The sequence below is a fragment of the Lycorma delicatula genome, chromosome 10 (genome assembly GCF_047948215.1).
Source record: "Lycorma delicatula isolate Av1 chromosome 10, ASM4794821v1, whole genome shotgun sequence".
NCBI classification, from domain to species: Eukaryota; Metazoa; Arthropoda; class Insecta; order Hemiptera; family Fulgoridae; genus Lycorma; species Lycorma delicatula.
In genome coordinates this window covers 95,453,316-95,478,809 of record NC_134464.1, presented here as the reverse complement: position 1 = coordinate 95,478,809, position 25,494 = coordinate 95,453,316, and the positions used below count along the sequence as shown (strand labels likewise).

Here is a 25,494-nt window from a genome sequence, read left to right as displayed (position 1 = left end):
TGGTGCACTAAACTGGCTTACTTATCAGACATTTTTGTTATTTTTAACAACATCAATTCAAGTATGCAAGGGCCTAATGAAAATATCTTAAACTCAACCGATAAGCTGGTGGGACTCAAAAAACAAATAACTTTATGGAAAAATAAAGCTCAAGAAGGCAATTTAGAAAAGTTTGAGTCAGTCCCTAAAGACAGTTATAAAACAATTAAAGTAATTGTTCTTGATCATTTGACAGCGTTAGAGGAGAGAATTGTTCATTATTTCCCAAAATTAGATATTAAGAAATTTGATCGGGTTCGTAATCCATTTCTCATTACGGACACTTCTGTATTTGACTTAACTTTGAATGAAGAGGAAGAACTTATTTTGCTTTCCAGTAATCGAGATTTAATTTTAAAACATTCAGAAGAATCAATTAATTCATTTTGGATTAACATCAGATGCGAGTATCCAATCATAGCCAAAAAAGCTTTATACATTTTATTACAATTTTCCACATCTTATTTGTGTGAATTCGGATTTTCAGCATTAGCCAACATTAAAACTAAAAAAAGATCAAGATTGTTAAATGTAGAAGACGATATGAGAGTAGCATTGTCATTTTTACGACCAAATATAAATGAAATTATCAAAAAACATCAAGCTCAAATTTCGCATTAAAAATATTTTAATTCATAGCTTTTAATTTAATCACGTAATAAAGTTTAGTTATTTTGTAGTATGTATTAGTTTAATTTGCATATTTAACAATTTGTCATAAACTATATTTATTCAGTGTGTTGTAATAAGACAATAGTTTTTATTTTTTTCTTTATGTGCCGCCAAATTTCGAAATCGTTTAAAATGTGCCGCAGCAGAAAAAAGGTTGAGAACCACTGGTCTAGCTCAACAAAAAAAAAGTAGCCTAACATCAGCTGATATTAGGGTGAAAACAGCAGCATCAATCACTAAAGATTACAGCCAGAGCGCCGAAAACGTTGCCACGTGAATTTCAAAAATCTGTTTTTATCACAGTTGTTTCGGTTTTTTGTTCAATAAGTTTCTTAAGTTTTTAATAAATAATATTTTCTCGTTGTGCTAAGTCAATTTGGGTGTTTTTAAATCAACGATTTTTCGGCTATTGCTATTTCATTCAGTAATTATTTTTTATCCACATTAAATTAATATATAAATTTATAGGGTTGGGAATGTACGTTTTATTTCAGTTTCTAGATGATTTAGAAAGTTGTCTGAAAGTGCGTTGGAAAGCTCTTAAAGCTTATATAGAGCTAGAGAGAGAGAGAGAGAGAGAGAGAGAGAGAGAGAGAGAGAGAGAGAGAGAGAGAGAGAGAGAGAGAGAGAGAGAGAGAGTATGTTGAAAATGCATTAAAAATACAAGCAGTTCCGAAAATTAACAATATTTACTTTTCCCCTTTTTATTTTGTACGAAGTAAAGGAAGTATTGTGATCGTGAAAAATTTCGGTTCAAATTTCAACGGAAATATCTATTTTGATCATCCCTGAATCCATTTTGACTAGTTTCGGCGTGACTCTATAAGTAAGTACGTACGTATGTATCTCGCATAGCTCAAAAACGATTAACTGTAGAATGTTGAATTTTGGATTTAACTGTTGTAACATCTAGTTGTGCACCTTCCATTATGATTGCAATCGACTGGACCAAAAGTGTCCAAAAAAGCTTAAAAACCAAAATAAATTTGGATTTTGGACTTTTTCTTAACTGCTGTAATCAGCCCTCATTGAGAGCTTTTCAATTGATGTAACATAAGTGGTAGTTATTTTCATTGGTTCCAGAATTATAGCCAAATAAAATTTTAATTAATGAAATATTTGGATTGTACAAGGGGAAGACACATCGATTCTAATCAGACTTCATTTCCTTTTTTTAACTTTTTTTCATTTAATTGTATTGATTTATTAATAATTATTATCCTCTGTTTGTAAACAATTTTTTTAACTTTTTTTACTAATTATTTCTTAATTTTTAATATATTAATTCATTAATAATTAATTATTAACTTATGATAGTAAAAATAAAAATGTGTTTATGTAATTTAATTGGCGTACAAAGTCATGTAGTGTCCGCATCAAATTTTTTTAAATGTAAGCTTATCGCTCTTCTTTTAATTTTAAATGACGTCATTACAACGGTGTTTTTTATAATAGTATTTTTTTTAAAATTACAAACTGACTTATAAGGAGTTGAATTTTTTTTTAATTCATCGTGTTATTCCATCGTCTTATTAAAATTATAATTTCATTTGACTGAAATTTATAAACGTATTATAAAACTTTGTTTTCACGTATAGGGTTTCCACAAATTATAAAAAATTAAATTAAATTAATTGCCCAAAAAATTGAATTTGTTTTAATTATTATGAATTTTTATAATACTATAATTATTCATGGTTAAATCTAATAATACAAATTAATTTAATTAGTTGTTAAAAACATCGTATGTTAATTGATTATATGAGATCTTCAAATAAAGTAATGAGACAATTTTTTTGTCAGCCAAATTGGCAACACTGTAAAGTTGCTTGTAAACATATGGTTATATGAACAGCTGATTTATATTAATTATTAATATTTTTAGTCTACTGTTGCCACGTGAGACGTAAATAAACCTTTCGTGAAACGAGTTTTTGTTGTGCGTTACGAAAATGAGTGATACTAATTACGAGCAACTTGTACAATCAAGTTTTATGTTAAACTCTGTGAGAATGCTAAAGAAAAGTTTTCAGAATTAAAAAGGGCGTATGGAGATGACGCTCTGTTACGATCCCAAGTTTTTAGGTGGTTTAAAGCATTTTGAGACGACCGGGAATCAGTTGCGGACGATCCACGCTCTGGAAGACCATTAACGTCAAAATTGACGACAATGTTGAGCGAATCAAAGACTTGATACGGTATGACCGACGATTAACTGTCAGAATGATTGAAGAACAATGGAGTTTGAATCGTACCACAGTCCATCAAATTTTGACAAACGAATTGAACATGAAAAAAGTTTGTGCAAAATTGTCCCATAAAGCTTCACTGCTGAACAGAAAAACAGCAGGGTGAAAGTGTGCCGCGATCTTCTAGGGCGAATTGAAACCGATCCTGATTTTATAAAAAATGTTATTACTGGTGATGAATCTTGGATGTTTGAGTACGACCCAGAAACAAAACGCCAGAGCACTTCAAACTCACACGTTCCAAAAAAGCAAAAATCTAAACCGTAAATATTTGTTTGTAATAATAATAATGGCATTGTTCGTAAGGAGTTTTTGCCTACAGGACAGACTGATCAATATGTTTACCGATAAATATTTGAAAGACTGCGGAAAAAAGTTGCTCGCGTGAGACCAACTATCAAAGACAACTGGATGCTGTATCATGACAATTATTCACCTTTTCACACTGCACTCTTAATTAATGATTTTTGGCAAAGAAAAACATTCTTGCAATTCCTCAACCACCTTATTCACCTGACTTGAGTCCCTACGTCTTTTTCCTGTTCCCGACTTTAAAAAATACACCCCCAAAGGACACCAATTTGGAACAGTAGAAAACATTAAAAAAATGTAACCGACCATCTGAAGGATATTCCGGTTTTTGAGTTCCAACACTGCTATGAAGAGTGGGAAAACCGTTTCAAACGTTGCCGTTTCGAAGGTGAGAATCCATAATTGGACTGTAAATAAAAAGTTTTTCTGAACCAGTCTCATTACTTTATTTACAGACCTCGTAGATAATTTATTTTAATGATTAAATCATGTTAAAATAATCTTCTTGTTATTTGAGTAGAGTGGGTCAAATCATCAACTATGATTAAATTGAGAAAAAATTATCAAAAATTAAATTACATTTATTACAGGAAATTCTTTTTTGAATATAGAGTGCAAGATGTAAAATTAACAGTTATGGATATCAGATTCAGAAGATTGAATATGTAACAGAGTTCAGAGAGAGAGAGAAAGAGAGAGTGAACAAATTAATAAAGTCCCTCATTTTCGCAGTTTTGTTGAATACGCTACTCTTGTTAACTCTCGAAGTACCTTTGAAGTGATAGCCCGTAGCGATAGTGGATTGATAGCACCTAAATGTTGCAAAACTAAGTAGCCTATAGGTGTATGTTAACCCTATAATCTCTGTAATCCTCTGTATAAGAACTTATAGAAATAGTCTTAAATTAAAAACTAAAAAAACAATTTATTTTTAAAAAGTTATTTTCATAGAAAAAAATCACTCAAAGGAGTGAGGAGTGAGGGATTTTGGTCATCACTTGCCGTAAGGATTGGTCATATAAAAATTGTTTCAGACAAATGTGTTAGGTAATGTTTAGAGGACTAACGACCACTTTAAACCGATTCGATACTGTACCTGTTAAGGGAGGTATGATTCTTTTTTGTCTTCGAAACCTCATTTTTTCAACCCTTTGAGCCAGTGGTTGATGATATAAGAAAATTTACTTAGATAAGTTTTAAGCCCTTATCCAAAGTATAGTAGGAAATGTAAACGAATTCGATATTTTACTTAATAACAAAGTTGTAGAGATGTTTTGTTTTTTGTTTTTTTTATCAACCTTGCCGTAAGGGTTGGCCATAACAAAATTGTTTCAGACAATTGTTTTAGGTAATGTTTAGAGGACTAATGATCTCTTTAAACCGATTCGATACTGTGCGTATTAAGGGAGGTAAGATTCTTTTTTGTCTTTGAAACCCCATTTTTTCAACCCCCTTTTTTTGTTAAAGAGGTGGGGAATCTCATTTACGGAAGCAGTGTCGGGCTCGCTAACAGGTGCCGCAAGATGTTATTAATATGCGTATGTAAACCTGCGCACTACCGAGTAAACCGCCACCCCTGGCTATCAGCCTTCCTGGAACCGCTAATGAAGCATTCCTTCATGAAGGGGGGTTACACGTCCACTCACACACTCATACGTCATAGTGCAATCGTATCATAATAGGAAAATCAACAGAAACTCAACAGTTACAGCAAACAAGATACATCACCATACATCAAGATACAGAAAATAGATTATGAAACTACAAACAAAGAAAAAAGTCACACAATATATACAAATACAAGAGAAGAAAAAGTCAAGAAAACAAGTCTCACAACAATATAAACATAGAAAAATCGTCAAAAAGACAGCAAGAACATAAAAAAACAAACGCCTGAAAAGAGGCATTAATTAATATTACACGATCAGTGCAACAACACAACACTAAAAATGCATAGATCGGACAGCAGAAAAAACAAAATTCTGCAGTGGAACAGCAAAACCTCACAGAATGCAGAAGATACAAAATACTACATACGAAGTCCACATCGGTCAATCCGTCGTCTCTCAGCATCTTTACGATCGCATAGTTCAAGTGTTCGAAGAATGTTAGCGAAGGACTTGCAATTCCATCCGTACAAGTTGCAGATCGTCCAGGAACTGAAACCGAACGATGCAGTTGTGCGAGCACAATTCCATAATATAATGCTTCAGAAGATAAACGATAACGAAGAGTTTGTTCACGAACTGTGGATGTCAGACGAAGCGCATTTCCACCTCAGCGGATTTGTTAACTAGCAAAATTTCAGATACCGGGCACAAGAAAATCCTACGCAGCTACACCAGCGTCCGTTGCACAGCCAGAAAGTGACCGTGTGGTGTGCTATGTCATCTTACGGTGTTATAGGCCCTTATTTTTTTGAGGATCACAACGGTCTTGCGATTACAGTGACGTCGGCTCGTTACGTAGCCGTGCTTGAAACCTTTGTTGTGGAACAACAAAAGAGATTTCCACCGATTCTTAACACAGCCCGGTTTCAACAAGACGGAGCAACGTCACATACTGCACGAATATCGACGGCAGCTGTACGCCGATTGTTTGGACAACGTGCATTTCACGAAACGGTGACATTAGATGGCCTCCCAGATCGCCTGATCTCTCAGCTTGCGATTACTTTTTGTGGGGTCACCTTAAAAGCAAAGTGTTCCACAGTAGACCTGCTACAACGGAAGAACTGAAGGCAAAGATCCGAGAAGCGATTGCGGAAATTCCAGTCGAGATGTTACGTCAAACCGTGAACAATTTAATGAAGAGACTTCGTGAGTGTTTACGTAGAAGAGGAGGTCACCTGCAAGATGTCATCTCTAAAAAATAAACTAAAATGTATGTATCCTAAAATGGCAACATTTGTACAATTACATGAAATAAAATTCATTTTCTAAAAAAAAATGTTTTCATTAACGTTATATAATTTTTTAAATTTCCCGTTTCTTTGAATCACTCTGTATATTTCACTTAAAAAGTTTTGAAATGATGGTGATGGTTTTTGGGTCTGGGGGATGTGAAACGTGAAGATAGGTCGAAATTTTCCCGAAGTCGATTCATGGTACTCATTACAATAAGTAATCTACCTTTGAAATCTACCTTTAGGTAGATTTCATAAGACAGCTACATATACACATTTATGTGTATATGTAATTTAATAGACGTACAAGGAAGTCATATGGTGTCCGCATCAGATTTTTTAGAATTCCAAAATTTAAAAAACAATTTATTAGGAAATAGTTTATCCTTTCTTTTTTCAATAAAGTTACACTTCAGTCTATTATTTTAAAAATCTATTCTGTTTGTAAAAAAAATAAAAATAGTTAATTATCTGTTGTTCTTAACACTTTTTTTATTTTCTCATGTATGTAATTTATTTGGTAAGTTCATTTTTGATACGAACATAACATATTCCAAACCAACTCAGTCGTGGCCGTCAGATTAAAACCAATCACAACTGCTCGCCCCTGAAAATAAACTATTTACGTGCGCTTGAGTGAGTCCGTGACGTAAATTGTTTTCAAACTGTTCTGTTTCTTCTGAGTAATTATTACAGAAGCATTCATTCGAAACTTGTTAATTTGAGAAAACGTCATTTTTGTTTATAGAATATATTACTCGTGGCTATTTTGTTTATAATACAGCATTTATTAAACAATTTAATAGCGTATTGATTTATTTAATAATTATTAACACCCGTGATTGTAAAACATTTTCACAATAAATAATAATTTAACAATAACAGTAAAATAAAATATGAAAAAAAGTCAGAAATTATTAGTGAAATAAAATTTTATGTACTTTTAAAAATGTGTATATGCAATTTAATAGGCATTATTACATATGTGTATATTTAATATATTTGGTGAAACATCTGATTATTTAATATTAATTGAAAATTATAATTTAGAAACGTATTATTTTTGGATTTTTTAGTTTAACATCTGTTTAATTTTATCTACATTAAAGTTAACTACAGAGTGACCAAAAAATAGACCCTCACAAGAACATGGATGTACACTGAGGCATACATTCCCGATCTCAAAAGAAATTGCAAAAAATGTTTATCTTTTAGTTCATTACTTCTTTGATATTGTCGGACAATATTCTTCCTAAGTCGGAGTTGATCATCATTTCGTTTTTGTTTTTTGTTGCCAATCATTTAATCGTTCTTTGGTTTGATATAATTCTTCTGATCTTAATTTGTGTACACGTTCTCCAATTTTCAAATTTTCTCTCACTTTGTATTCATCATCCTCTCTTAATATTTTTATTCTTCCTTTGTTCTTAAAATTTTCTTCTCCTTCACATTCATCTTCTTGTCGTTTTTTTGAAATATATTTCTTCATGTTACCTTTCTTTTTCCAGTATAATTGTTTCTTTTTCATATTTGATTATTCACCAAATAATCCGATAATAAAAACTGAATATTTTACACCGTGAGGTCGAAATTAACATTTATAACAAGTATACAGGAAGGAGTTCACTAAACGGAATAGTTTAATTATTATTAACTTTTATTTATACGACACACCAGAAATCTGAAACTTTTGTTAATCAGCAGCTCACGAAGATACGAATAATACTGATCTAATAAAATGAGTAATAAAGAGACTTTTACTCTATTCTAATATTTCATGTAAGATTGTTGAATTAATAATTGTATAAATATTTGATGTTAATAAAAACTAATATTTCAGCAATTGTGTAACTGTCCATTTTATTAAAGAATTGGATAATTCGTACTAGGAAGTCATGTGGTGTCCAAATCAGATTTTTGTTTATATTAAACATTTTTTTATCCCTATAGTTATTCCGCACTCTTTCTTAATTTTCATGGTATTTTGTTGGATGTATATTTTTGTTGTAATCAAAGCAAAGCAGGAGATATGTAACTGTTGTCGCTGCTTCAAAATTTTCAAGGAATTATTAATTACCGATTCTAATGGTATAAACAAGAAATTAAATATTAGCGTACAGATTAAATAAAGTAATTCTCTTCTAGTTATAAATAGACTCTGATCATATATAATATTGTATAGCATACCTAATGGACGTTTTAAAAAAAAAAGAAAGTATACTGTAATAATAAAAATAATACAAAACTGATAATTGCAAGAAAATAAAATTATCTAATCATCAGATGATAATAAGTTAACCTTTTCAACTTAACAAAACCATTTAACTGTAAAGAATCCAACTTATACTGACCTTTGAATCTTGTTAAAAACAAAAATAAAACGTGGGTTTAAATAATACACACGTACGCACATTGTATATGATAAAATCACCAATTGATTCTGTAGTATTCTAAACAAATAAATCTACTCGTATATCTTACAATATTACATACTGATTTATGACTAGAAAATTTATTAGTCTAGATTTTTCGGTTTAGAGATTGACTAAACAATATTTTTTTTTTAGAAAATATAGCTACTCAATTTGACTATATGTTTTTTTATTTTTTTGTATATGTCCAAACAGATTCATAGATTTCAACGATTCTTTTTTTTACCAAATGCGAATCATGTATAACACTTTTCTCAGCGTTTTTCTTATTCCTTTCTGTTAGCAAAGTCTCTATTCATTTTCCTGAATTTTTCTATCATTTCTCTTTTAAATTTTTGAACTTCGTCTTACAGAAAACCTTCTTTCCCCCGATTTTGTAAGTCCAGAATTTTTATTCCTACTTTGTTTAAGTCTTTCTTAACTTTATCATATTATACGCTTTTAATTTTATTTTAAAAGATAAAAGCAGAAGATTTTATTGGAAATTTCATTATGACTAATCCACAAGTACACTGATACCGGAAAGCCGTTCCGTTACTTCTCTTAGAGAAAAATAAAAAATTGTTCCTTTCACAAAAAATCTGTTAAGTTGATAAAAAATATAATCCAAATTATTCTTAAGTTAACGTTAATAACATTTTAATTAAATCGCACGAAAATGCTTCTGTCGCAAACGGCGACAAAATAAGTTGCTAAATATCTAATTCATGAAAAAGTTTAAAGATTTGACATGAAAAAGATAAGTTTTTTCTTATAAAAACAACGAAATGAATGTGCAGATTTTATAATGTAGAGCTGTGAACCATAACCCACCGGGTTTGGCCTAGTAGTGAACGTGTCTTCCCAGATCAGCTGATTTGGAAGTCGAGAGTTCCAGCGTTCAAGTCCTAGAAAGTCAATTATTTTTACACGGATTTGAATGCTAGATCGTGGATACCGGTGTTCTTTGGTGGTTGGGTTTCAATTAACCACACATCTCAGGAATGGTCGAACCGAGACTGTATAAGACTACACTCATACATATCTTTCTCATTCATCCTCTGAAGTATTACCTGAAAGGTAATTACCGGAGGGTAAACAGGAAAAAAGGAAAAAGAAAGAGCTGTGGACCATATTCTTGCGGTCTGCTATAGCACAAAGTCAAACGTTCTTGTAGTAGGAAATTTACGAGTGCACCCTGAACTAATCCTTTAAAATGTGACATATGAGAACTGATCTCTCGTGCATTATTTCTGTTATTTCTTTAAATTCCTAGCATATCATTTTTTATTGAAGACGTAATTTAAATATATATGTGTTATTTCCCGGAAGGCCTCGGATTCCAATCCCGGTTAGGCAAAGCATTTTTCACCCGCTACAAAATTTCCATTTCATATTCTCAAGTCCAAACTTCGAGTTTACGAGATGAATTAGCCGTTAATAAAAAAAAGTATACATATATATTATCCTTAAAAATCTTCTTTTTTTTAGATTTATTTTAAAGAAAAGGATGAGTTCCTTCTGCATTTGGTCAAATCGCTTCTGGTCAAATTACCGTATTCAAAAGCCTTAACCTTGCATTTATAAACTTCTTGTATATGTTTTATGTTAAACGACAGGCAGATTCCATTTTGTTCACCCGATTTCTTAAGGCTGTTTTTTTTTTTGTTCGCTTCACTCTTTTCTCTGAGGTATTAATTTACTTTTTCTAGTTTTTCATACCTGATTTTTTAAAAAGTCGGAGAATTATTGTGGAATTTTTTTTTATTTTATAGAGGAAATATCTCTGACAATTCCGTCATAAATAAATTGCATCTAACTGAAAATTATTTTAACGATAAATTTTCAAAAAATACTATTTGAAGAATATTTTACTTATTTATTACCTTTACTTTTCTAATATTGTGTCCAGGCGAACTGAAATTATTTTCTTATTTAAAATATTAAGAAATTTAATGGGAAATCTAATGATAAAGTAATTATATATATTTACGTATTCTTAACCTCTGCTTCTCTTATATTAATTTTTTTTTTATCCTTATATAAGCTTCTTTCACTTCTGTGTTTGTTCCAAACGTTATTTTATCATATTTTGTCACTTTTTAGGCCTATTAATATTTTATATAAAAGTGAAAATATAAAATTTTAATTTCCATAAGGTAAAGCATTGTAATCAGTCCAGTTTGGGCATGTACGGTTTTCACCAGATCTTGACATTTAGAAACCTAAGAATCCAGATGGAAATTTTCCAGATGTTAATGTTCGTATATACACGTGTGTGTGTGTGTTCGGAGTTGGCCTCTAAATCACCTTATATCTCCAGAACTACTGAACCGATTTTGACCAAACCAGGTCAGACTACTTCTACATATGGGGCATTGATGCCATTAAATTTTCAAATTAAAAGATCAAGGAAATGAGGCTGTAGAGCAAGAATACCCTCAGTATCTCGAGATTTCGCCTAATTAAGGTCATATTTTTCTTAGACACATTTGTTAACAATTAAACAATAACAATATTTTCAACAAAAAAAATTTGCAAAATCCCATCTCCTCCTCCCAAAAAATGGTTTAAACTATTACTATGTTGCGACGTAACAAGTGGACGGTATAATTAAATAAATGAATAATATTTAAAGTGTATAAAAGTAATTCGGTCTGGCTGGGTCCCGAAGTCGATCGCCCGTCGTCGCTAATATCATTACACCCGCCCGAATTAAGTACGGTATGAGCGCGCGCTTTAATTACAATTATTGAATTAAATAAACGAAAAATATTATATTTAAATAAAATGATAAATATTTTAATTAAGTTGTGTGTGTAAGCCGTGCATCAAAAACAACCCACAGTTGCAGGATTTTCCCGGAACACAACTTTACCTCCGTGACGGGAAAGGCCTACTACTGTGTTGTCACCTTTTTCCTTTAAATATTATCTTTTTGAAATCGGTACTAAATGAAGAGTTGTTTAAACTGTTTTTTTTTAATCTGACTTCGATTTAAAAGTCAAAATTTTGAAAATACTTTTAATGTTGTGCGATTTTTGAAAACGGTTTTATTTTTAATACCAATAAAAGAAGGATTTTGAATTCAACTTTTATGTACTTTTTTTTAAGTATGGATAACTAAGTTTTGTCTAGATGACTTATTATCTATGTAGATAATTTGATAATATTTATTTACACCGATGATTTTTAATTACACTGATTTCTCATTTATTATTACAGTGTACTAATGCAGCCTGCAGCCAATACAATAATAGGCATTCCGACATTCAAAGTATTTTCAAGTGAAAATTCAATAAATTCATATAATTAGAAATCTAAATGTAAATAAGCTATTTATTTAAACAACAACAGCCTGAGGCCCAATTACAGTTTATCAATAAATGATAATTTTGTTTGCCAGTGAAAAAATACCATGCCTGATACGGGATCAAATACATAATCCCCGGATAAAGGCGAAAACGCTATCGCTTCTCCATGGAGATCAGCTAAATAGTACACATTTCCGCAATCCAGTCTTAACACATGTTCAGTTGTTATTTCACATCATTTCTCTATATTCCTTTTCTTATTTTTATTAAGTCAGGTTTCTCGCGTTCTGCGTTTTTTCCGAATGGTGTTTTGTCATATAAGTTTTTTATTTGGCCTACGCATGTTTAAAAAATAATTAATTAAATAAAGCTTTAAAACCCGATTTTAAAAAACGTAATAGGACATAAAACATAGTTTTAAATTTTTAATTTTTGAAATTGGTTCCCAAATTAAGATAAATTATTGTTAATTTTTTCCACTGATTTCAAAAGTAAAAGTTTAAAAGAGAATTATAAAAAAATATTATTTTTTTACGTCATTTATTATTATAATTTTTAACTTACTTATTCTATTGAACTTTGTTAAGAAAAATAATGAATCACTTGTCATATTATTTCCTTCATTTCGTATTTTACAACTTTTTAAAATGATTTTTTTATAGTAAAGTTACATCCATCCCTAGCATAAATTAAATTAAAGGATATGAGGTTAATAACTGTTAATTTTTAATCTGATACAGAATATTAGAAAAAAATAAAAATAAATTAAGAGTAGTATTATTTTATGTACGTTTCGAAGAAAAGTATGACGGTATTACTTTCGGTCGCACGCTGGAATTGAGAGGTAAAAATGAATTTTCTTTACCATTTTGATTTATGAGAAGTACGAAAATACCATTCACTTAAAATGTTATTTCCTCGTATATTTATATACAGGCTTATGTAAAATATTTGTCGCTCAAAAATCTCCAAAACCACTTGACCAATCTCTTTGAAATTTAGATATACTGTAGTAGTGTATCTGAAGTTGTACGTGTGAAAATTTTATGAAGATTGGATTAGCCGTTTTTCAGTTATGCTCAATTTAATGTCGACAACACACAACATTATCTCAATTTTAGGTTATGTTGACTTTGAATTTGTGTATTTTTCATACGCGCCAACGCAGTGAGTGATGTGTGAATTTAAATTTGATACTTGTGTGTAGGGTCTATCCGTAATTATTAATTATTTCATCTAATTACGAAAAAAGTTATAAAAATGTAATTTTCTTACAAACAAAAAATATATTTAAATATCTTTTTTTTTGTAAATTACACCTCTTCAGTTTTTTCATTTAATTTAAGTTTCGTACAATTGTTGCGCAAAAAAATTTATATAAAATAAAATATCGAGAAGTCGATCTTATTACGTAGAACTGCATAAGAATTTTTTTCGGTTTTAATGTTATTCTTTAAGTTTGTTGAAACAAAATGTAATCTGTTTAAGATGTAAGTAATGTATGTTAATAAATTAATCATTATTTTTGATAAATTAACTGTTAACAGTTTGTTGACCAATTTATAATTGTAATAATTTTTATTTATTTTATTGCAAATTTTTTTATACTTTTTTCTTATTTTGATCTGTTAAGTCAGTCTTCTTGCATGTGATAATAGATAAATTATAATACATTAAATTAGTCGTTTATTCTTATCAAAGATAAAATTATTAAATGTTAAAGTACTTTCATTATGTAATAAAAGAAACAAAAAAAAAACAGGAAGTTTGACGTAAAAATAAGGAATTAAATTATTTAATAGCTATATTAAAGGGAAAAGTATGGTGATCACGTCAAAAATGGGGTATCGAGTTTTATTTTTTATAAATTTGTACGTTTTAGGGTAGTAAGATAGTAAAAATTAAAGTCTTTGTATAAGACTTAGGGTTTATCTTGACCAAAAAACACCATATAACTGAGGGTTGATCGAACCGATTTTCTTCAAATTTAGTTCAAATATGTGTGTATATATTACGGTAAAACCCCGAATACCGGTAAATCTTAAGTTTTACCGGTAAATTCTAACATTTAACAAGTCGCTTGGTAGAAGTCCGAAAAAATCTTGAAAACACATTTAATTCGGACTTTTACCAAATAGTTTTGGTCATTATTCATTTGATGATTATTTAATGACAAACGTTCAGTTGGGATTCAAAACTTTTTTCCCGCAGCAAAAATTGAAAATAAATCGGGTTAAAAAACAATCCGGGTGTTAGACTCAGACTGTGTATTTAAGTGTTAACTATTAATTGATTATTCTCACGTTTGAAAATGATTAATTTTAATGCAATTTTTGAACTGAAATCCCGAAATTGAGAAGAGCATTTTTAAATTCATGCTCTTTCCTATTTAGAAGTGATTTCGTTGCAGAATTGTCAACTTTTACCAACAGAATATGGTAATTGTCAACAATGACCAAAACGATTTGGCAAAAGTCCGAATTAAATGTCTTTTCAAGATTTCTTTTGAATTTTACCAAGTGACTTTTACCGGTAAAACTTAAGATTTACCGGTAATCGGTGTTAACAGATTACATATATATATATATATATATATATATATATATATATATATATATATGTTACGGTAACACATATTAATTATCATATTAATTCTTTCAAAATTCGTTACTATGAGGGGGATATCGCGAAAAAACCAATTTCGATTTTCTTCAGAGGCATTTTAGAGAAAACTTTATTAATGCAAATTTGTTACCTACTACGCCTATATAAATGAATCAAAAAATTTTTTTTTCAAAAAAGTCAATCCCCTCCTCTTAAAATTGAGATATCTGTTTTTTGTTCTCTTGCTGTATCTCCCTTGATTTAAGCATTGGTTTAAGCATTTTTCAAAATTTTGAAAGTTTGCACTTCATACTAGATCTCTTTTTATTAGATCTTCATTATTAGAGCTATAAAGAAAGTCAACAATTTTTTAAATTATAGACCCCCAAACCTATAGTAAAGAAATGTTTTTGAAAATTTTCTTTCTCTTATTTTAGCCTTTATGAAAGGGCTATTAGATTTAGAGAAACCTTACTTAAGCAAATTTGTTAAGTTTATATATGAATATTTTTAGAAAATTTTATTCCTCATCTATAAAAGTATATATTCTGCTTTTTGGCTCTTAACTCTTAATTTGTATTATTATTATAATTATTTTTTTGTTTCTTTCTTCATCACTTAAAGAGCTATTAAAATTAGCCTATGTTATATTGTATTGGAACCTATGTTACATTCGGGCCCAAAATGAGAAAAAAATTGTTTTCATTACTTTCATTAACTTTACTATATTTTTAAATAATTCTCTTTTAAATTAATTTTTTTGTTAGAGATCACTTCTTTATAAATAAATTTTCCCCACAGAGTAAGGAACCCTAAAACTAAAAACGTTTTATTCAAAATTTAGAAATTTTGATGCTTAAATCTTATTTCAGTAATCATGAATGGACCGACTTAGCCGAAAAAATCATTTGATACTCTGCCAGCTTTTTTTGTTCTCTTCTTCCTTTAATAGATACCACTGAAATCATATTGGTTCTAGCTAATTATCCTAACTCGATCTGTGGTGACATAAAGTCTTCTAGTATTTTATGGGCTAGGCAAATATTTACTGGAGTTCAGTGAGATGGAAACTGCTTTTAGAACTATTTAAGGTCTCTTGCTTTCTGATTAAAAGTTAAATAAAATACCAAACCGGTAGATAAGCTACCTATGAAGGTAAGCAGCGCTTGCTACTTTTAAAATTAATTATTACATCAATATTTTGTCCCCATAAAACAACATAATAGATATGTAATACAATATACATAATTAATAGAAAAACAGCCCTGACATTCTCCACAAATTACATCATTTTTTTTAACCTGACTAATCAACTTCGTAATTTCCATCATCCTTACAGAAATCTGTCTGCAAAACATCCAACAGCTAATATTCTCACATAATAATCAGAGATATATTGATATAACCAAGATAATATGAATATATATTATCTTACATAAACAAAATATTTTGTCATATTGAAATTGACTATTAAATTTTTGTTAGCTTTCCTGGTGTGTAATTTGCATACCAAATATCTGTGTAAGAACTACACATTTTAACCAGATATAGTATTATAAACTATTTGTTTAGTTTTATATGACATCAACTGTTCAGTAGTGGAGTACACATTGTCTACTCCCTTCTCTTAAGTGCTCTTAAACCAAAAACAAATTAATCTTCAATGGCTATTAAATATTACAGTGGGAAAACTGGTCACACACTCACACATAAATCAAAGAATTTATACAATCACACAACAGCAGAATAAATATTTGCAAATCACCACATACAAGCACGACACATATGAAAAGTGTTAACTGCAAATTTTATACATAGCATGTAAAAATAATTAACTCAACGTACTATCTTACTAAATAAAGTAACATAACGTAGATCAAATTTACTATTTAGTCTGTATCATGTGGCCTCACTGATATCCTAATCAATGATATCCTGATATCCTAATCAATGATATCCTGATATCCTAAGACAATGATTACCACTGTAAATGACAGAAACACTGTACTATTTGAAACAAATCAAACGAGTTTAGAAATTTTTTAAGCTGAATTCCATTAAAAACAGTATCATTTTAATACAATTGAGGAAAAACTGAATCATAGTTTTAATAATTTCTTGTATGACCTTATTTCTTCCAGTTATTTAGCGATTGAGTTATGTTCTTTATAATTTATGTGCATTAAGTGTCCCATAAAATATTTATTGGTGAAAATCACAAGTCACTCCCAAAAATAACAAAGCCACCTGTTAAAGTAACAAGTATCTCATTCTAGATTAACTAGGAAAAGTGAGGGATGAAGTATTTTCTTTTTATTTATGACAAGCTTTAAGAAAGGATGATGCAAATCAACAACGTAATGTACCCATTTCTATTGTGAAACAATGTGTTGCAGTATATAATAATAATAATATGTTACTACTGCACACTGATTCAAATCACCAGGAGAAATAATTTTTATTATATTATAAAATTGAAAATATTGTTTTATCATGTTGATCTATTATTTGTTGAAAAGAGGAAGTTAATAATGGTAGTTCCTATTTTATAACAGTTGGTGTTGGCCATTAATCTACATCACAAATGAAATTCTAATGAAGATAATCTTTAAAGTTTATCAGAGAGTTCACTTTCATCGAGATGACATCATGTTAAAATATGATTAGTTCTAAATTTTCCTCTCACAATAACAAATGAGCCTGATCTAATTGTGTCATCTTGATTAAAGTTCATTCACTGATAAAACAAGTAAATAATTTTATTATGCAGAATTAGATAATGTAATAATTAATAAATAGATTTATGTACACCATGACATTGTCTTTTTTATCTTTATAAATATAGTACAAGCATAAAAAATATCTGAATTCTAAATTGTTAACACATTATTTGAAATTGTAAAACTTCAATTTTTACTTAAAACACCCTTTTTTAATTATCATGGATAACAAAATAATTTCTATTAACTAATTTATTATTTCCATAGAAAAAGTAATATATTTTATTGATTCTTATGTCCTAAATTAAAATTCTATTAATGTAATGCATTCAAACTTAATTGAGATCATTTCATTCATTTAATTGATCTTGTGATTAATTTAGTAAAAAAAATTATTTCTAAACAATATTTTGTTTTATTTTATTTATTTAGTTTTTACATTAAAAAGAATGTTTTAACACAGTCCAATTTATATTTTATCCAAAGTGATCCTTTTCAAAATCTAAATTTCTCATCTGTATTATTTCTTTATGCTCTACATTGCGTAACACAGATTTAATTGGTATATTGTATATAAATAATCTGAATTGGTCATGGAATTATGTTATTATGTTATCAGTCAGTAGAATGATATACTCTGTTTCAGTTGATCAAAAAATTAAAATCATTTATTTTTATTTGTTGATTTATGTTGCACTGCATTATAAACAATAATGTATTTCTTATTTTTTGAAAAGTTTGTATTTAATAATGTATTTCAGATTAATAATTTAATACTTCAGTGTTTATTTAATAAGAAAGATTAGAAAATTATACTCTCACAAAATATATCCAGGATATACTGACTTCTGATTACCCAAACAGTAATTAAGTTCTGCTTAGGGCAAACAGGATACAAGACAAACAGCATATAAAAGTACTTCACTCCATAACAGAATCCATTTTTAATAACCAGCTTATTAAAACAAGTTGGATGTACCCAAATATTAACAATCTATTAAATTCTTGTATATAAAAATAAGGAGTGCAAACTAGACACATTTATTGACTCAAAATATAAATGAGCAACTCAAAGTATAAAACAGCACAAAAATAAACAGAATCAACATTCTAATTGAATAAACAGAATTTAAAACAGCCACACTCTTCAAATGCATCATAACAATAAAGATTTTTCTTAATACAGACTAGCACATAATGCACAAAACTGCAACACTCAATGCTCCTACATCAGTCTCCAAAGACCATAAAAAATTGTCATAAAATTTTGACAAAAAATCATTCAAAATGTAAGCTAGCTCAAAGCTTTAAGGCTTACTGTAGTCAATTATAAAAACTTTGTTTATTTTTAATGTGATATTTTGTTAATATCAAAATTTAGATGTCTTTAAGCATTAAAAAAATGAAAATAATTTTATGAATAAATACCAAAAATTCTAACAAAAAAAAAATGTTAGAATCAATAAATGTTTATTTTTGTGAGCTATAGAAGAACTCAATAGCTCACAAGTATATTTTTTTGAATACTTAATATTAAATTCACATTTTCACAGTATTCTTCTATAGTGACTCTTCCTCTTTTTGAATTTACTTTCAAATGTTGGTCAGGTTTAGCTTCTGAACCCATTTGTATTTCCAGCACCAACCTACAACATTACAATTATTTTGATCATATAGGAAATTAATTCCAGATGCAGTTTTCACTTTGTCAATCAATTTGCATTCTAACATAATCTTTTTACAACAAAACAGAACTGAAATGAAGTTAGTGGATCACTGATCAGTTCACTCATGGAATTTTCTTCCATTTATAAGTACTGTACAAAGACTAAAAATTTCCTTATGTTCAAGAATCTTGGAATAAAAGAATATTCTTTGTAAAATTCTTTTTTTTTTGACATAAGTGAACTTTTTTACTTTAAGCTGATCTATGTCTCCATATACATATATTACTGACTAGTCAAAATGCTGAAGGTTCTCAGAACATCGGATTACTAACCCATTCTCCAGATATTTCCCACTCAATTCTTTGAATACTGTATTGAATTAAATAATTTGTCAGTTCTTTGCAACATCATGGAAAGGATATAATTAGTTTTTATTAGATCTTCAGTACTAAGATTTCATAACATCAAATGAAAATTAATAATATGCTTTTATATTGTGTCAAAATAAACATTGGATTATGCTGTTTTTTCAGAGAGAAAGTTATATTTCAGTAATTCTGTATTACTTCTAAATTTTTGTTTATTATTTAGAGAAGCAGTTTACATTTCATTAGCATAGTGCTACAGAATGGATTATTTATTATAGGACACAAATTACCTTCTAACTTATTTAGATTTATATACAGTCCTTTTTTTAAGATTTTAATGAATTTAATCTGTTTTTACAGACTTGTGGTAGTACCGGTAGATCATATAAATATTCAGAAGTAAGATTTATTACAAGAAGGAATGGATTATTTATTATAGGACACAAATTACCTTCTAACTTATTTAGATTTATATACAGTCCTTTTTTAAGATTTTAATGAATTTAATCTGTTTTTACAGACTTGTGGTAGTACCGGTAGATCATATAAATATTCAGAAGGAAGATTTATTACAAAAAGTTTTGGTAGTGCTTTGTTATCAACAACTAGACTAAAAAAAGGTGATGTTATCGGATTACTTATGCCTAATATTCCTGAATATGTATTTGCAATTCATGGTGCTTTAGAAGCAGGACTGCTTGTAACATTCGTTAATCCCTTATACACAGTAGGTAAGAAAATCTTTCTATTTAATTAACTGCTAATCTAGATTAATTGTTAATGTTACACTACTATCTTACTTGACTACTAATTTCTATTAGTAGTTAACATTACTGTTGATTGGTATATTTAACTTGGCTTGTTTGAACAATGTACTTTATGATTGTATTCATTCACTCTAGGTGACTGGGCTGAGTATTCCAAACACTTTTAATTTTCTTATGCTATCAAGACTAGTTTAGGCTGTTTTTCAAATCATATTTTGTTTTCTTAATTTTCTGCAGCAGTCTTTTCATTCTGAACTATTCTCTCAAGCAATTCTTTTTATACTATATATCTTTGTCTCCCCAAAAATACTCCTCAAATACCTGCACCTGTTCTCGATTTTCTTTCCTTCTTTTATGTTCCTGCTATATAGATTAGCATAAAAATTAATAAACAGTAAACAATGATCATTCAGAAAGTTCTTGGCCTGACAAAAAAACAAGATTTTTCAGAATTTTTTATTTTTAAATAATATCATTTTGCAATTCAATACATTTAGACAAATAACTTTCCAACTTTTTAATACCCTCAGTATAATTAAGACTCCTGGAATAGACGGAATACCTGTAGAATTACTGCGCAGTGCAGATGAGGAAGCAATTGATAGATTATACAAACTGGTGTGTAATATTTATGAAAAAGGGGAAGTTCCATCAGACTTCAAAAAAAGTGTTATAGTCATGATACCAAAGAAAGCAGGAGCAGATAAATGTGAAGAATACAGAACAATTAGTTTAACTAGTCATGCATCAACAATCTTAACTAGAATTCTATACAGAAGAATTGAGAGGAGAGTGGAAGAAGTGTTAGGAGAAGACCAATTTGGTTTCAGGAAAATTATAGGGACAAGGAAAGCAATTTTAGGCTTCAGATTAATAGTAGAAGGAAGATTAAAGAAAAACAAACCAACATACTTAACATTTATAGACCTGGAAAAGACGTTCAATAACGTAGACTGGGATAAAATGTTCAGCATTTAAAAAAAATTAGGGTTCAAATACAGAGATAGAAGAACAATTACTAATATTTACAGGAGCCAAACAGCAACAGTAATAATTGAAGAACCTAAGAAAGAAGCCGTAATAAGAAAGGGAGTCCAACAAGGATGTTTCCTATCACCATTACTTTTTAATCTTTACACAGAACTAGCAGTTAATGATGTTAAAGAACAATTTAGATTCGGAGAACAGTACAAGGTGAAAAGATAGAGATGCTACGATTTGCCGATGATATAGTAATTCTAGCTGAGAGTAGAAAGGATTTAGAAGAAACAATGAATGGCATGGATGAAGTCCTACGCAAGAACTATCACATGAAAATAAACAAGAACAAAACAAAAGTAATGAAATGTAGTAGAAATAACAAAGATGGACCGCTGAATGTGAAAATAGGAGGAGAAAAGATTATGGAGGTAGAAGAATTTTGTTATTTGGGAAGTAGAATTACTAAAGATGGATGAAGCAGAAGCGATATAAAATGCAGAATAGAACAGACGAAACAAGCCTTCAGTCAGAAATGTAATTTGTTTAATCAAAAAAAGTGTTTTGTAAGTATATGTTAGGAGCGTAACTCTACATGGAAGTGAAACTTGGACGATCGGAGTACCTGAGATGAAAAGATTAGAAGCTTTTGAAATGTGGTGCTACAGGAAAATGTTAAAAATTAGTTGGGTCGATAAAATGACAAATGAAGAGGTGTTGCAGCAAATTGATGAAGAAAGAAGCATTTGGAAAAATGTAGTTAAAAGAAGAGAGACTTATAGGCCACATATATAAGGCATCCTGGAATAGTGGCTTTAATATTGGAGGGACAGGTATGGTAATATTGTAAGGGAATTGTGTGGGCAGGCGACATTTGGAATATGTAAAACAAATTGTTAGGGATGTAGAATGTAGGGGGTATACCGAAATGAAACGACTAGCACTAGATAGGGAATCTTGGAGAGCTGCATCAAACCAGTCAAAAGAATGAAGAAAAAAAAAGAAGTATAATGTAATTTCTCTATCTCTGCAAAATAAGAGATTGTCTAGCTTTATCTTCATCATTTGAATCGAATCTTGTCGAGCAAGACATTTTTCAGATTTGGGATGAGGAAGTAATCCCTGTGTGTCAAACCTAGCAAATTCACATGTAGTTACATTACAAAAAGCAGATCACGGAGTTTAGCTGCAATAACCTCAGTGTAGCTGATGAAAGAGCACATCCTTTTTAGTCAGATGTAGACATTTGGTCTGAATAGCACAGTTCAGTCGGTCCAGTAGTGATGCAAATACTTCCCATTTTTTTCCTACCTTCCAGGTAGTCTATTAAACCCACCAGGTTGGTGTAGTGGTGAACTCGTCATCACAGATCAGCTGATTTCAAAGTTGAGAGTTCTAAGATTCAAATCCTAATAACTTTTATATGGATTTGAATACTAGATCATGGATGCCAGTATTCTTTGGTGGTTGGGTTTTAATTAAACACAGATCTCAGAAATGGTCGACCTGAGACTCCACAAGACTACATTTCATTTACATTCATACACATCATCCTTATTCATCCTCTGAAGTAATACTATGCAGAGGTTCCAGAGGCTAAGCAGAAAAAGAAAGAAAGGTAGTCTATTATTAGCACACCATGAGAATCAAAAAAACTCTAGCTATGACTTTTCCTGCAGATGGAACTGTTTTCAGTCTCTTTGGCACAATTTCACCTGCTCCTACTCACTGTTTGAGCTGTTGTATGGTTTCCAGCCTGTAATAATCATGTTTTATCTATTGTTATAGAAAGCTGAAGAAACTCTGCAAAATTACATATAAATAAGTACAAACACCCTTGAGAAGTGTTCATTTCAATGCATTTTTGTCACCAAAAATGCATTTAACTGCATTGAGCTGAAAAGTTCAAATGCATTGAGCAGAAAGGTTTTTCATACCAAAAAGAATTGTATAGAGATGTTTGCAATATCAGCAAAGTCACTTACCTTCAGTCGGCGATCATTTAATTTGGCAGTGTTGAATTTTCTGATGATTTCATCAGTCATATAGGTTTTTTCAGACATCCTAGTTTTTTATCATCTTGATTGGATGTATGACCTCATTTAAATCATTAGTCCATTTTTCTAGTACAGAACAAAGGGGAAGAATAGTTTAAAATTGAATCTAATTTTTTACTTAGGAAAGTATGGTAATTAGTCAAATGTGGAGTATGGTTTTTACCTGACATTTCATGGCCCAGGGACTTCCAAAAAACTAAACAAATGTGCGTATATATATATATATATATATAAATATACACACACTTTCTTGTTTATATATATATATAAACAAAAAAGTATAACAAACGTAAAAAAGTATATACATACATGTATTGTAGTGTATTGGCATGTTTGAAACTGAATAACCTTTGACTGGATTAACCGATTTTGGTGAAATTCTGTACAGAGACTTGTATAGTTGCGACAATTTGTTGGTAGAATTTTGGTGACAATCTCCAGAGTGTGGAGAGTTTTTAGGGGTCAATTTTCTCAAAAGTTTACAAACATAACCCCATTTATATTAAGCTCAGTGCATGCTTATCTTTCCATTTTTTAGAAAAATTTGCCCCAAAATTCCCCCTTTCCTAAAAATCATAAAAATCTTTTTATTTATTGCATATTTTTAACCAGATTATTTTTATGTATTCCTAAACATAAAATATTGCAGGTAACCCCAAAAAAATTATTTTGGAGGCGATATTGGTGGTGGGGGAGTTGATCAAAGTTTAAAAATACCAATTTTTTTTTAATTCTTTAATTTTTTTGGTTTATTTAATCTTTTAATAAACTTATAACAATAATATTACAATAAAATTCCATCATAATTCACCCCTCTCCCAAAAAAGAAATTATATGTAACTTTTTATTGGTTGTACATTTTCAGTAGATTTTCTTTTAGTTTCTTCTGTTAACATAGTAGTCGTAGAAAAATCAAAAAATTTTCTTGAAAGATGATTTTGAAGGTGGGAGAGCAGAAAAATTAAGAAATAGCGATTTTTTTAATTTTAACTTTTTTTTGGTTTATTTAAACATATAATGACAATTTTATAACAAAACTTCATCATAAATTACCCCCACCCCAAAAAATAAATCTTAGGTAACTTTTACATGTACCATTATTTTTCCACTATATAAGAATAAATGAATAATGCCAGGAAAATATTACAGCTTTTTTGTATGTCCATCAGGGTTGTACCTTTTAAGGTACAAAACAAAACATAAGTAAAACAAAGTATTTCATGAAGGCTCAAACTTCAATTTTATTAATTTTTCAAAAAATGTGAAACTTTACTCGATCACCACAAAGAAACAACACACACATCTGAAACTTCACAGCAAGCCATTTAAAAGATCATACTTGGCAAATATCATAATCATTTGGTCATGCTTCCTGGTCAGGCAGATAACTTTCCGAACGACCTTATTTCATTAATCTTTTACACCGAATTAGAACACTTAAACTCAGCTATAAACTCAACTCAACAACTCTCCAGTTGCCTTCAGTTTTTCCGTTCTTTAAATTCATTCACTGTAGACACATCTTTCATTTTGATATGAAAACTTTGACCTGTGCCAACCAAATGATATCTCAAGGTACAACCTTGACAATAATGACGTGATCATGACAGGTGATAAACAAATGACATTAATTAAATAACGTCTTATAGTTGATTCATCTCTCATTAATTATTTAAGCCTCTGAGTTTCAGATCAACATATAACTATCAATTAACTTAAAAACTTTTGTTGATTTTTTTTTTATAAAAGTTGAGCTAATATTAATTATTTTAAAAAAGTAATAAGCAATATTTTTAAAAAATTGAATTTTTAATTATTTTTTTAATATAGTTTTAAAAAGGTAATGATAAAATATTATGATCATTATAAACAAAGATTTTATTTATAAAAGGCAAGAACAAAACAAAAAAAAAAATATATATATATACATGTAGTTTTGTAATCTGTCAATAACTATGATAAAATTAAAATAACTTTTAGAGAAATAGAAAAAAATCTACTACAAAGAAAATTATAATATATTTATATGATTTTTTTACAATCAGTCTCTGCAGATTATAATACAATTATTACAGGTCAGCTAGAATCATAACCTTCCCAATATATTTTATTTTTATTAAAAATAAATTTTAATGAAAATACAAAACAAAAAATAAATGTTAATAAAGTTACCCAACATCAAGTTTAATTTCCTGAACAGATTCCAAAGTTCTGGCACTACTAACTAATATTATGAAATAATGAAGTATTGTAATTTTCTTTTGTATCATTGTTTCAAAGTACAGTACGTGATTATAAATTACAAAGAAACTTATAACTATAAGAAACTATAAGTAACTACTACTTTAAGAAACTACTACTTTGTAAGAAAGTAGTTTCTTACAAACTATAGTTTCTTACAAAGAAACTATATTTTAATTTAACAACAGTT

The 25,494-nt window shown here is 29.4% G+C and overlaps 1 protein-coding gene across 1 annotated transcript in view; it reads left to right on the top strand.

Moving 5' to 3' along the window:
* The window catches only part of LOC142331766 (uncharacterized), a 106,708-nt gene that overhangs the window by 36,668 nt on the left and 44,546 nt on the right, over nt 1-25,494 (top strand). The window contains exon 2 of the mRNA XM_075377851.1: nt 19,782-19,992. Within this exon, the coding sequence (XP_075233966.1) occupies nt 19,782-19,992 (211 nt within the window). The remainder of the gene's footprint in view (nt 1-19,781; nt 19,993-25,494) is intronic.